Genomic DNA, 15,229 nt, shown 5'->3' on the forward strand with positions numbered 1-15,229 from the left:
ACCTTCTCCTTTTCACTTACTGGAAGTATTTTATATTGGCAACATTCTGGTTGACAAAAATACTTTATGTAATGGTTGCATTTTAACAGGATGGTTGGTTTTCAATTCAGAATCTTCATGTATTCAAACAATGATCAAATCAAAGACAATAACTGATCACAAGCTGCTTAAAGATGTCCATGAAGAGTCCTTGCAAAATCCAAGACAAAAACAACCGGTTCCTGTGCAATTGTCCGGACGGACCTTTGAAGGCGTCCAGACACTCCTCAGTGTCCAGCAGATAACGATGAAGCCATCCAGACCTCAGAGCAACACCGTTTGGACATTAGGTCAATCAGTATTCAACAAGGAGTTTGATTTCAGAAGTCGATGCTATTTGGGAAGTCTCTGCAAGCCATCCAGACGATGTGGCAACACGTTTGGACGATGTCCAGTATTTCAGAATATTCTAGAGTTCCGTTCTAATGCTTAGCGAAGACCGTTCGGACGCTCGGTCAAGCTGTCCAGACGTGAACCCGATAAAGATAGAATTGCGCTGTTTCTGAAAGGATATCGTAGAAAACCGTCCGGACGTGGCTAATTTCTGTCTGGACACTCGCCAGCCAGAGTCCAAATCTCAGCAGTTTTTGAGGTCTCTTGAATCCTATAAATAGGGGGCTCTAGGCTAGTGTTTTGTACAGAATTCGATAGTGAATTCAATAGTGCTTTGAGAGGGTGTTTAGGGAGAATCAAATATCCGCTAGCTCTCAAGCCGTTGCCGGTGTGTGCTCAGTTGTTCATGTTAAGTCTATCTAAGGGGTCGGCCCTAGGGTAAAGGAATCCATAAAAAACCCCTTTAGGTGGAAGATCTGGTTGGGAAGCGTTCGTGTTGGGTTACACATTAGAGTTAAAGGTATGACTACTGTATAGGGTTATGTGAGTACGAGTGTCTTGTAACTAGCTTTGTTTTTGGATAGTTGATTTCATGGGTTTGGCTGCCCTGGAGTGGTTTTTTTCTCTTCATAGAGTTTCCACTTTGTAACAAATATCTTGTCTTATTTAAATTTTGCATTTAAGATATTTGTTTGCACACAAACACACACTAGGTTTAAATTAGAAGTCAATAAATATTTTCAATTGGTATCAGAGTAGGTTACACTTGTGTTTTAGATTTTCTTGAGTGTGATCCATGACTTCTTCTAACATAAATCTTCCTGAGTTCTCTGAAGATGATTTTTATGATTTCTCTAAAGTTACCTTTTTGATAGGTAAACTCTTTAAGAAATCCAATAGAGAACTCAATAAGATTAAGCAAGAAAAATAGTCTTTGTTTTTACAATTATCTGAATCACATGTTTTGATTGACTCTTTGAAATCTGAGAATACCATGCTTTTTGATACTGTTGATGCTATAGAGAATAAATTAAAAGAATCAGAGGATCTCTTAGAAAAATTCTCTAGTAATAATTTGAAAAGCATGCTTTGTGTTCATACAGATATTTCTAACAAGCCTGATTTAATTGTTAATGATTTAAGTACTTCTACTTTACATGCTTCTGATTCTGAATTAGATTCTATTGATATTAAGCCTATGATAGAAGATACAACTTGTTTAGATAATTCTTGCTTAACTAATCATGTGATGCCTAACTCCAAGGAATCAGGAATACAAGGTAATTTTATTCCTAAGTGTCAAAATTTTGGGAAGATTGGTCATATTAGGCCAAATTGTTATTTGTTGAAATCCCACAGCTGTTGGATTAAGCAGAATGCTCTGAGGAAAAGTGAAGTTGAAGATTCTTCCTCATCAAAATATATCCCTCCGCATAGGAGACATATAAAAGGTAAGGGCAATATTGTTTGTAAAAATGCTAACCATATTTCTGCAGAGAAAGTCAAGCAACATTCCAACAAAAGAAGCCTGTCCACTTGTCATCACTGTGGCATCACCGGTCACATTCGACCCAAATGTCCACATCTTCAAGCTCAGAAGTCAAAGGTTCAGAAGGATCTGCCAACAAGAGCTACGTTAGGCACTCTACCTCCGACTACATTCCAGGCTCCACGGCATCAGCAGCGATAGCTGAAGTTGGTTCTTGCCAATTAGAGTGGCAAATCAAAGAAGAACAAATCAAGGCGCTACAAGAGAAAGCCTGTAGAAGCCCATTAGTAACCATGGCTATGAAGGGTTGCTGAGCCTAATGCAATGTATGCTATGAAGAATGGACAACATGAACAAGACTTGCAAACCACTGCCACGGGTCAAGTAGGTATGGGTCAGGAATGATGAGACCATTCACCCCTTGAGGGGGAGTGGACTCACCTAGTAGAGGTGAAGTCTTACCATGCCTAGGATTTTGGTTTCTAAATCCTAGTGCATATCAGGTATGTTTTGCATTGCATTGATTGTCATATCTTATATATCCTATTTTTGCTTTGCAATCTGTTTGATTAACCACCTTTTCTATCCCTAGATTTTCTCCTGGTTGCTTTGAGAATTTTCCGCAGGTACATTCTAGGGATGACAAAGAAAGCATGTCACTGCTTTTCTGTCTTGATATAGTCAAACCTCTCTCCCTGAGGTCAGGTTTGCTCTTATCTTACATGCTTGGACTAAACTGTCTTCTTGTCTGTGTAAGCATATTTTGGTGTTTTTTTATTTTATTGTTTTCAACAAAAAAAAAAAAAAAAATTGGGGGAGAAGATGCATAATTTTTATTTTTTTGAGAGTTGATTTTCAGATATTGTATGTGTTTTTGCCTGATATCTTAGGTCATTGTGCATTAATTGAGTATGCTTATATTTGATTGAGAGTTTATGTCTGATATCTGCGAAGTTTTCCTATGCATCTTAATTCTAGATAGTTGCTTTTCTCATGCGATGAAAAATTATGCACTATCCAGAGCTCCCTTAAGGTTTTTTTTTTTCTCTCTGACTTTTAGCTTCTGAAAATTCTAATGAGAGATTTTCTTTTTCTAAGATGGTCAAATTTACCAACTCGCTAGTTGAACCTAGAACCCATAAATTCTGGCATTCTTTCTAGGTTGCAGCACCAAGTGATAAAAAGCATTCAAAACTGAAAAAAAAAAAATATAGGATAAATAAAAAGATCCACTGCTTTTGTGCTATAAATATGTTCTTGAACTTGTCCCTATAGAAATAGTCAGTGATCAAATCATTGCAGAAATAGACGGTTACTAAAGGACGAAGTAAAAGAAAAGTGTTGCAAGTTAGGGAGAGTGTATTAAATGAGGGTGGCTAGGCCCTAGTAAAATAAGGTTTGACTTTTGACTGATCTAACATTGATTTTTTCTCTTATTTGAAATTCAGTTGCTTTAACTCATATCAGTAAACTTCATACCTTATTGAGAAAGCTTTCACACACACACGCATTGCATGAGTTAAGTTTACTATTGAAAAATTTCTATCTGCAAATTTTTGTGCTTATTGACTCTTAACTCTCAATTATATCTTGGTATATTTTTGAAATGCTATTTGATTGTTTTATCAGTTATTTATACATGCGAGTTCTGAAGCTAATGTTAGGAAATTTTTGTTCTGCATATCTCTCTCTACTTTTCAGCTTCTAGTGTGAAGCGTCCAGACAGACATGTTCTAGTGTTCGGACGTGCTCGGCTCTATCGATCTCTTATCTAACAGCATGCCATCCGAACGAGTATGTGTCGTGTCTGGAAGTGAGCTTTTTGCTTTCTCTGCCAAACACACACACACTACTTTATGCCTATTCTATCATGTTGTGTTGTGTGTCTTTTCTCTCGGACTGATCCCGAGATTTTGGCATTCTCTGCACATCTTTTCTCATTCCCAGGTATTACCTTTGACTTTCCTTATTCTCTTAAGCTTTGGTTCTTTTTAGAATATTAGAATCTTTAATTGATTATGATTTGAGAGATTGTGCATAAATATCTTTTTCTGTCTTTATGCTGGATGGATATTACTAATTTGTGTCTTTTTTATTGCTATATCTATTTTTGTATTTCTTTTTGCATCCAATTGATAGCCATCATAATACAACATTCTTTTTGAAACTAACAGGATCTAATATTTCCTCGAGGTGTTATTTTTTGATAGATTTCTGTTTAAATATTTTCATTTCTTTCCTCTGTTTATGGGCACTTTTGTATACTTCCTGTGTACTTGGGTTGCGCCCTTCTGCACTTTTTAATGAATCCTTACTTATAAAAAAAAATATATATTTTCAAGAATATGTTGTCCGATGGCTTCCATCATAGTGTCAGACAGAGGGCTCTTTGGAAAACAGACCAATGTTGAAATCATATGTTCCAGAGATCTCAAATTTTAGATGAGCTCATTCCTCCTGCTCATATAGAGTCTTCCGTGACCTTTTCCTCTAAGATCTGCACCAACTTGAGATTCAGTTGTGAATCTTCTTTATCATCTTGCAGACCACTTGTCTAGAGGATTCCTTTCTGCGGATGATCAATTTCAGGCTAGAAGACTCAAGTGACTGAAAATTTTCAGTCTATGGTTTCCCGGCTTCAGGAGCAAGAAGCCGAAGTAGCTCAATTTAGGAAATATGATATCTTGAGTTTTTTATTTTCTCTTGTTGATTTGAGCTTTTGATGAAACACTTTACTATTATTCTTGTTGTTTTGAATTTTAGTAATTGTGATTTTCTCTTATACTCTGTTTACCCTTTGTCCTTTTGAGACAAAAATGGGGAGTATTTTTTGTTTTAGACCGGGAATATATTTCCAAACCGGTCAAGTGTTTTTTGTCCCAGAATGGACAAAGGGGGAGTTTGTTAGTATTTTATATTGGCAACATTCATGTTGACAAATACACTTTATGTAATGGTTGCGTTTTAACAGGATGGTCAGTTTTCAATTCAGAATCTTCATGTATTCAAACAATGATCAAATCAAAGATAAAACTGATCACAAGCTACTTAAAGATGTCCTTGAAGAGTCCTTGCAAAATCCAAGATAAAAACAACCGGTTCTTGTGCAACCGTCCGGACGGGCCTTTGAAGGCGTCTGGACGCTCCTCAGTGTCCAGCAGATAACGATGAAGCCGTCCGGACGTCAGAGTAACACCGTTCGGACGCTAGGTCAATTAGTATTCAACAATGAGTTTGATTTTAGAAGTCAACACTGTTTGGGAAGTCTCTGCAAGCCGTCCGGACGATGTGGCAACACGTCCGGACGATGTCCAGTATTTCAGAATATTCCAGAGTTTCGTTCGAACGCGGAAAGGATTTTAGCGAAGACCGTTGGGACGTGAACCCGATAAAGATAGAATTACGTTGTTTTTGAAAGGATATCGCAGAAAACAGTCCGGACGTGGCTAACTTCAGTCCAGACTCTCGCCAGCTAGAGTCTGAATCTCAGCAGTTTTTGAGGTCTCTTGAAGTCTATAAATAGGGGGCTCTAGGCTAGTATTTTGTACAAAATTCGACAGTGAATTCAATAGTGCTTTGAAAGGGTGTTTAGGGAGAATCGAAGATCCGCTAGCTCTCAAGCCGTTGCCGGCGTGTGCTCAGTTGTTCGTGTGAAGTCTATCTTAGGGGTTGGCCATATGGTAAAGGAATCCATCAAAAACTTCTTCAGGCGGAAGATCTGGTTGGGAAGCGTTCGTGTTGGGTTACACGTCAGAGTTAAAGGTATGACTACTGCATAGGGTTATGTAAGTATGAGTGTCTTGTAACTAGCTTTGTTTTTGGATAGTGGATTTCTTGGGATTGGTTGCCCCGGAGTGGTTTTTTTCTCTTCATAGAGTTTCCAATTCATAACAAATATCTTGTCTTATTTAAATTACGCATTTAAGATATTTGTTTGCACACAAACACACACACTAGGTTTAAATTAGAAGTCAATAAATATTTTCACTTACCTTGGAAGTTGTGGCTTCAGATGGATTGGGTATTGTTTGGGCTGGAAATTCACCCATATTTTTGTCGCTCAGCTCTTTGGCCATTTTCCCCACTTGTGCTTCCAGTCTTTGAATAGCTTAACTTGTATTGGCCTCTAATTTTTGAATAGCTTGACTAGTCTAAGCATTTGTTTGTTGTTGCGTAATAAAAAATTTGAGTAGAGCATCTTCAAGGTCATTCTTCTTGGGCTCTAGATTTGGTTGGACACTTGTGGTGGAGCTCAATAGTTATTTCCTTGATGGAAATTTCATTGCTACCTTTGTGGATTCTGCAGATTTTGATTGTTACTCCATGAAAAATTTGGATAGTTTCGCCACCCTGCATTGTAAGTGTTAGAATTTGGATTGTTCTTTGGGAGAGAGTTATTCTGGACCACATAATTCACTTGCTCCTGATCTGTAAAGGAAGACATGGGGCTAGTCTCAGTGGTGTTGTCAGAATGAGAACATATGGCACATACCTCAACTTGTGCAATCTATTAACTGGGAGAGATGTGATGAGTAGTCATGGCTTTCACTATCATATCCTGCTTTTTCTCCATGGTAGCCATCTAAGTTTGAACTTCGCCATTTATATTCACTTTATATACACCATTTCCTTTGAGTCCTTGCCTCCCTCTGGATGAGAATTGTTGTGAGTTCTTGCTTAAAGTCTCAAAGAGTGCTATGGCCTCCTCGCTACTCTTCTCCATTAGTTGTAACACCTCGTCTTTTACAAAATGGCGTAAGTGAAAATTTTGAATTTCTACGTGACATTACGACATCATCAGAGTTAAGATTTAGCAGCATAATATATATATCCAACAGACATAGAATTAAATAACACATCAGAGCTTCTAACTGAAGTACCTCAAAAGAGATAGGTAAAGTGTAACTAAATAATTACACTTAAAGATAGTAATTGTGCCACATGTAACACATATAATTTACAAACCAAATTAACTAGAATATTATTATTACACACCAACAGAAATATCGTTCTAATAATAATATAATAATGGACTAAAACTTAATAATCTACAAAATGAAAGGCAAGCTGTAATGTCCAAGAAAATATTTATGGGTTTATTAGGACTAAATAAAAATAAGTCTATTTAGTATGGTAAAAAAAAAAAAAGTGTTTTATTTTTATCCTATGGATTTGTAAATGGTAGCCAAGAAAAAGAAAATACAAGAGAAAATTTTTAAAGTCCAAAGAAAAGAAAATAAGAAAAAGAATAGAAAAAAAAAATTAGAAAAGAAAATAGAAAAGAAAAAGAAAATAAAATAAGAAAAATGAAAATTATATATATAACAAAAAAACAAAAGGTGTTGGGCGCACACCTGTACCCAACGCATTAAACAAAATGAACGGCCAAATGACCCTTCACAAAAATGAAGGGGCAGTCAATCCTTCACAGTTAAAAGAGGCACGCCTCTTTTGAGAAAAAAATGTCCCTTAGTTTTATTTTTTCATTTTTTCTCTTTGGGTTTTTTTTGGAAAACTCTTGATCTACGAAAATCTAATCGTTCACTCTCAAATTCGGCTTCGGTAATGTGATCTACGAAACCCAATCTACGTTTCTACCGATCGTTTTGAGGTAAATCGTTAAGCTTGTATTTTTAAGATTTTTTGTTAAATCTTGTAAAATATGAGTTTAATCTTGATTATTCTTTAGGTTTTGTGCTATTTGGAGCTTGCAAAAATCTTCCAAACTCCGGGTATTGTTTGGATAAATTTTTCGGTAAGTTTCTTCAAACCCTAATTTATGGGTATTTAGTTTAACTGATATTTTGTGAATTTAACCTTAAGATTCTCTTATGGGTTACTGATATTTTAAATATATTAGTGTTCTATGTTAATGGGTTAGTGCTTATTGTGATTAGGTTAGTGAATATAATTTATGGGTTAGTGTTTATTGTTATGGGTATTTGTTTATGTAACGACCCGCTTTTTACAAAAAAGCGTAAGTAATTATGTCTGGATAATTACGTGTCATTAACCATTCAGAGATGATAAATCTGGCAGCGGAAAATACGAATATCTTTTTTTCAAACATCAGGGACAATTCCTTTACAATACATTCAGAGCTTTAACTGACATCCTCTAGAAAATACATTAAAAGTCTTTACACTATTTACAAAGAGACAAGTGTCACATATGACACTAAAGCATACATGGAACTTATTAAATACAAGTAAATGTCTAAACATGTTACAGGCAAATAATACAAACATCTACGAGTACAAAGTACTGAAATCCTAACTACACAGCTTTAAATCTCTTAAGCTAGCAGTTAATCCAATCCATAATCTTCAGAACCTGCGCGAACATCTATGAGAAGGTGGTTACCGCCACAATCCCATAGTTCCATAAGTGAGCTAACTGTCATTCAACAACATCATGATTTATGCGTTATTTAAGGAACAGAGATATGACATAATGATGTAGTGATAGTTTTCATGCAAAGTTTAACAGTTCAATATAGTCATTACACTCTTCTCTTGTAAGGGCCGTCCCCCCGATCAGCGGCTATTCTCGAGGCCGTCCCCTCTACATTACATTTTAATTAACTTATTTTCGCACTACCGGAGACATCCCTCCTCTAGTACTTTGAAAGACGTCCCAATCAATATGATTATTATGGTTACCGGTTTCAGGCACATTTACCATCCTGAACCTTTGGGAGACGTTGCGCCCAATATTAATAGGTTGATTATTAACAGTATGCAATAATCAGTCATGCGCATCCAATTAAAATAAAACATAAACACAACACTATTGAAATCCAGTACTACCCTCAGTAAGTAATTTATACTTACAACCCTTTTGTGCAGTCACAGTTCATCATCTGCAGCAAATACATATACATGTGCATACAAGGTCAATATCATTCCTTCTAGAAACTCATGCCTAAACATGAACTCCAAAGTCATATACATACATAAATACATAGGAGCAATCATCATGACTAGAATTCAACATGTTAATTTTTAAACATTAATACTATAATTTATATTCCTATCATAAAAAGGAACACAACCAAAATACCAAACTTCATTTCTAAAGAAAAGATCAATTAGTCATAAAGAAACCTATGCATATTTTTAGCAAGATATTGATATCACTTTGTTAACTTCAAAACCAGTACAATACCTGTTAAAGAAATCACCACAAAACCGCATAGCTAATTTTAGAACATAGACCAATCAATGATTCCTAAAACAAAATACATGGCCACACGTATCAAAATAATATTTAATCATTTTCCATAAAACCAATCTAAAAAGGATAATAAAACTCCCCACATCTTGTAGGCCAAGATTACAATAATTGCAGGAATTACACACTCAAAAGTCAATAACCAGAATTTAGCAACCCACGGTAAATCAACCCTTTCAAAGCTACTCAGTCTTCCACCATCAAACTAGGGAATGATATTTTACCACCCTTGAAAACAACCTTAATTCCAGAATATCCCAAAACCGGCTATAAAGAAACACACACTTAAATCAACAAATCCAAAAACCATTTAACCAAAGCAATGCATAATCTAATTAAAACCCATCTCACCATTTCAAAATCATTAATAACTTAAAGTCAACACATAATCAATAAAATCTCCAAATCTAATTACCCATCAACAATGGGCACAAACCTAATCAAAGAACCACATAATAAAGCATGGTTTAGCCAAAATATCCAACTGAACATTAACCTATAATCACGGCTCAGCCGATCCAACAACAATCAAGGACTCAAAACTACAATGATTTCCCCATTCCAACCAACCACACAGAAATACATACACTTTAAATTTCCATATCACAATTTATCCACTAAGATCAACATACCAACCGATAAATACTCAATTGGCAACCGATAAATACTCAATTGGTAATCCTCAAGTTCAACAACTAAAATACTTAATTTTTATCTAAGCATCACAGCAACCTCTAAGCTTCCCGAAACAACACACGGTCACTGACCAAAATCCACAGACATCACAACTATCCGGCCAGCAACAACAGGGGAAACAACAACCAAAAATCCCCCCATCATTAATTAATAAAATCCCCTAATCAATCCATAGAAAACCCCCAAATTATCAAACATAATCCAACCAAACCCTAATTCCAAAATAACCAAACCAATCCACAAAATTAATCATCATAGCTTGTTAGAAATTACCCCAGGGATTTTTCTTAGCAAATCCGCCAGAAAAGTCGTCCGAAAATGCACAGGAAGAACCGGGTCTTCCTCTTGAGTCTTCGGGTCACAGGGTCGGGTTCTGGGCCACGGGGCTTCGGGTCTTCGGATGGGTTTCTGTACACAGGTCACGGCTCACCAGAAACCGCTGCTGAACCGCCGGACATGGAGGATCGGACCTCTGGAAGGTTCGGGTTCGGCTCACGGGTCCACGAACCACCCGGGTTCTCTCTCTCGGGTTTAACGGGTTGCGGGTCGCGGGCTTCACGATCGGAGCTCCTGGGTTCCACCGATTGTCGGCGTTGGCTCTGCCGGCGACGACCTAGCACCACCCACCGGGAACCGGACCTCTGGGCGGTCAGATTTCCCTCCTGCCCCGTCGGGTCTCCCACTCACGGATCCACCGGATCCTCTCTCTCCCAATCTCTCGGTCTCTCTCTCTGACTCTCGGCATCTCTCTCTCTCTCAGCATCTCTTTCTCTCCCATTCTCATTCTCTCGTCTCTCTGATCTCTCTCTCATCTCTATCTCACTCTCTCCTCTTGCTGTCTCAGCTTCGGGAAGAACAAGAACGAAGAGGAAACGAAGAAGGAAGAAGAATAGAAGAAAAAGGAGAGAAAAGAGGTGTGGTCCGGTTATAATAAAAGAGAGGTATTATTTTTCTTAATGATTAAGTTTAGTAAAATATCACTAGATATTTTTGCACAAAACTTAGTAGCTAAGTTTATATAAGATATTTTTTATAAAAATATCTCTTATAAAAATATCTTGAGATGTTTTATCCGCGGATATTTTTACATTGGGTCTTTGTATAATTCATTAAAATTATAATCTATATCCGTTTTGTGTCTAGTTCGTTTCATTGGTAATATTATTATCTCAATAATATTATAGCAAAATGAATATATACATTGCAAATATATATATAATTTATACAATAATATTACATACAGTAAATATTACACATTAATATTATTCTTCATTTATAAAATTACAGTTTATAAATAATAAGACCAAGGAATATTTATTTTCATAAATATTCATATATTCCTCATTATTCCTCGGAGATTAATATATCGTGTTTAAAGCCACGTATTTTACTAACTGATCGATGTGAATATTGTTTCCAACAATATTAAGCCGTTCGAGCGTCGAGCCTCTAGAATTGAACGTCAATTCTAGACTTGTCTATTTTATTCGGTCTTAAATTCTAATTTAAGACATTTTATTTAATTACTTAAAATCTGGGGCGCTACATTTTAGGTGGTGATTTTAATGTCTAACCGGAAGCAAATATTTTGGGTTAGTGTTATTCGAGTTTAGTTAGTGTTTAAGGTTTATGGGTATGTGCTTGGAACCCTAGAAAATTCTATGGGTTTTCCAATGGGTTAGTTCTTCGGTAATTTAAGAGCCAAAATATTAGTTTAGTGTTAGAAAAATGTTTAGTAATTGCAATGTGTTATTTTTACAGTGGCACATTGCGAGGGATTGTCTAGGAAGTTTAGTTAAGCTTGTTATCCACGCAATTAAGGTGAGTATTCTACTCAATGAGAAAATAATAGTACTTTTATGTATTTTATAGAAGTACAAATAATATGTTATTTTTCATGCCAAACCGACATATGTTGATTATGTGTTTTGATTGCTTTAAATACTTTCAATTATATTGAGATATTATGAAGGTGTTTAAGTCATTTGAAATATGAATATCGAATTGTGATTTGAAGAGTATTTGATAAGTTTTATTGCCTATTGGTGTTGAGATAATAATTGTGTGATTTGTGAAAAAGACTAGTTGAAACATTGGTGTTTTCTAAGAACATTGTGTGCTGAAAGCATGAACATGGGGTTGGAAAGTACATAAAGTTTTGTACATAGAGCATTGTGTGGTTAGAGAACCTTGGGCCAGAGTCCCCATCGGCATAAGTTGTTGAGGATCGTTGGGCCAGATTTTCCATTGGCATAGGTTGTTGAAGACCCTTTGGGCCAGTGTTCCCTTTGGCATAGTTGTGGAAGACCTCTGGGCCAATGATCCCTTTGGCATGGTTGTGAAGACCTATGGGTCGGTGTTCCCTTTGGCACAATCTTAGTTGTTGAGGACCGTAGAGCCGGTGTTCCCTTTGGCACTGTACTGCATTGTTGTGGATTGAGTTGGTAAATAAGCATGCATAACGTTGTTTATGGTGATTGATATATAGTTATGAATTGTCGATTGAGTTATAGTATGAATTGTCGATTGAGTTATAGTATGAATTTGTATCTGAGCATGTTGGAATATGAACAATGTTGTTATGTTATGTCTATGTTTACTCTATCTACTATAATGTGATTTCAAGAGACAGGCTTTCAGAACCAAAATAATAACTGTTATAGTAAACAAAAGATTAAGTAAAATGTCGTTTTATGAGAAAACTAGTGAGTACTATACTACTAAGACCTCAGTAATTTATTGTTGAGGTGGTGAACTCCTACTTTCACCACAACCGTACAAATAATGATGGTTTGGCTGCAGGTTTAGTGGATGTAGTGGATGACCCCATAGCTCTATATTTGGGGTACTGCGACTGAGGCATATTGCTGGGGTTGTAGCTGCGTGGACTTGGACGTCCCACTTTGGTAGTCTTTTGTTGTTGGCTCGTGCCCTACGTGACACTTGTATTTTGTAGAGCCGGTCTTTTGGAATGTAATTAAAGTAATATGTTTTAGAAGCCTTAAACAAATGGACTTGTAAATGGCTCTTTTGTGATTAACAGTTATGTTTATAGATGTGCTTTCTGCTATCCTAATTATGTTGTATGTGTTCCACTGTATAGATGTAACTCTGAATATCAGGTACATATTATGGGATGTGTATCGTATGTTGGCTGAGCAACAAGTAGTCGTGCCACTATGATGATCCGTTTGTATGTTTAAAAAAAAAAATGGCTCATCACACAAGCTAACCTCAAACACTGACATCAGAATCCACCTAAGAGTCTAGGTAATCTTGATATTCCTTCTCCTCATATCCTGTAATAATATATAATATAAAGAGAAACAATAATACAAAAACACCTAAGTGAGTTTGTTGTTTCCAATAATATAATGAATGCTGATTTATTTATGAAATGCAACACAATGTATATGACTTTATAAACACATGTATACACAATATATAGTCTACGGTCGCGAATTATAGACATAGATTGAATATAAACATAACCATAAAGCAGCAATGTGACAATATTGTATACAAAGTTTTAAGCATCATCTTTTTCCACTCTTTTGTTGGCCGAGGCACGGTTAGCATCTTATTTAAAGTGTATGACTTCATCACCTTTAACTTTTGATTATATTCTTTAGGAGTCTAGGCTCCTGGAAACATGGGTCTTCCCTGGTGATTTAGCTGCACCAGTTTTTGTATTTATTATTCTCTTTTTCGGCACTTCTACATTCACTGCACCTAGGCAACAAGTGAATCCTCATGTACCATTGGTATCTAGATTCTCAGTTTGTTATTAAACAGATTATTAAAATAATAAAATATGCAAAGTCACATGCGCAAACAAATAAATAAAGCAGTAATCACAAAATCTACCAGCACTACCCTCAGTAAGTATGAAGATACTTAGAACCTTTTGGCGCAGTTCTTGGTTCGTCATCTGCAATAAATACATTTATGTATATGGAATATCATCATTTTTATTCATAGAATCATCCTTAATCAAAGTAAACTAATATATTAACTCTTAGTGATAATCTTTTAGCTCGTTATCTGCAACAATTAGATACACGTACATAGAAATAATTATTATCTTGATTATTCACATTAACTAGTTTAAGAAATTCAATTACTTTGTCATAATTTTAATCAATGGAACCATTTTTCCATAAAACTTTAGAACTCAATACTCAAACCTTTTTTCCCTTAAAAGATTTATTTTATAAATACCAAAGCCATTTAAAATCCCAACTTCAATTGGTACTAAATCAGCCACTAAAACCACAAATAAGAACCTCGTGATTTTTTATTAAAAGTCATCTCCAACAGCACCACTAATTTCACAATTACTTTGCTTAAAACAGTGGATAAATCTAGCTTTAAAAATCATCTCAATTGGGTCTAACAAGAAAACAACTAAAATCATGATATCACAATAATTGGCCGGAACAGGGGTTCAGGTTAGGATAACCAAAATCAATAAACGGCTTAACATCTACCCACAAGAAATTAGCCAACAGTAAATCACCCACTTGGCTATACTAACACAAAACATTGAATACACACATAATCATAATCGATCGAACTCAGTCCAAAAACCATTTCAAAAATCACCAAAACAGAGGGTAGGGAACACGGGTTCAACCCCAAAATCACACACACACACACAACCATCATCACACGACCGATCCAGAAACCCCTCCAAAACACCCTATCACAGCAACCGGAACCACCACCACACACAACCTAGCCGAAAACCCAGAAAAACACTCCACAAAAACTGATCAAAACCCATCCCAAATCAACAATCAATTAAATTAAACTGAAAATACAAGATTCACTCACCACAAGGTTTTCTACAGAAATCCATCGGAAAAAGTCACCTAAAAACCGATGGAAAATCGTCCTCAGTTACCGGAAATCACCTCCTAGCCCAGCAGGCTGAAGAAGCTACCGGAAGTTAGCTCTGGGTCCACCGAAATTCGTTCCTTCCGACGACCCACCGCCAACCCACCGAAAATCGGACCTAGGTCCCTGTTCTTCAGTGAAACTTGGGTCTTCACCGTTCGTCCTTCCTCTCTCACGGTCTCTGCCGCTCTCTCTGTTTCACTCTCTCTCAATCGGTCTCAATCTCCCTCTTTCAATTTCTGCTTCTCTCTGTTCAGTGAGGAGAAGATAGAAGGAAGGAGAAAGAACAAAAGGAGAAGAGAAGAACTTTTTACATGATATGGGTAAATTGTATATTCAAGTCTAGCTCTTTGAAATGCTCCCACGCCTCAAAGAATAAGTCTCTACCTTTTTTTGTTGGAAGGTTTGAATCTCCCTCCTCAATTGACTAGTCCTTTGAGCCAATAAGAACTTTTTCGAGAACTTTGTGGCTAACTCCTCCCAATTATGAGTAGACCTTGCAACCAAAGAATTCAACCATAACTTAGCATTAACTTTCAA

At 36.3% G+C, this 15,229-nt stretch overlaps 1 protein-coding gene across 4 annotated transcripts; it reads left to right on the plus strand.

Moving 5' to 3' along the window:
* Positions 1 to 7,323: 7,323 nt before the first annotated feature.
* Positions 7,324 to 13,076, plus strand: LOC133867946 (uncharacterized). Of its 4 annotated transcripts, none has more exons than XR_009900245.1 (4): positions 7,340 to 7,472; positions 7,551 to 7,616; positions 10,635 to 10,731; positions 12,593 to 13,076. XR_009900245.1 is itself a non-coding variant. In XM_062304728.1 (3 exons), the coding sequence occupies exons 1-3, from the start codon at positions 10,109 to 10,111 to the stop codon at positions 12,612 to 12,614; spliced, it is 522 nt and encodes a 173-aa protein (XP_062160712.1). In that variant the 5' UTR covers positions 8,877 to 10,108; the 3' UTR covers positions 12,615 to 13,076. The 4 variants fall into 4 exon arrangements, 1 of the variants encoding a protein (XP_062160712.1); XR_009900244.1 differs by lacking the exon at positions 10,635 to 10,731 and adding an exon at positions 11,552 to 11,611; XR_009900243.1 differs by lacking the exon at positions 10,635 to 10,731 and having other exon boundaries at positions 7,324 to 7,472; positions 12,593 to 13,071.
* Positions 13,077 to 15,229: the final 2,153 nt, after the last annotated feature.

The sequence above is a fragment of the Alnus glutinosa genome, chromosome 5, assembly GCF_958979055.1.
Source record: "Alnus glutinosa chromosome 5, dhAlnGlut1.1, whole genome shotgun sequence".
Classification (NCBI taxonomy): Eukaryota; Viridiplantae; Streptophyta; class Magnoliopsida; order Fagales; family Betulaceae; genus Alnus; species Alnus glutinosa.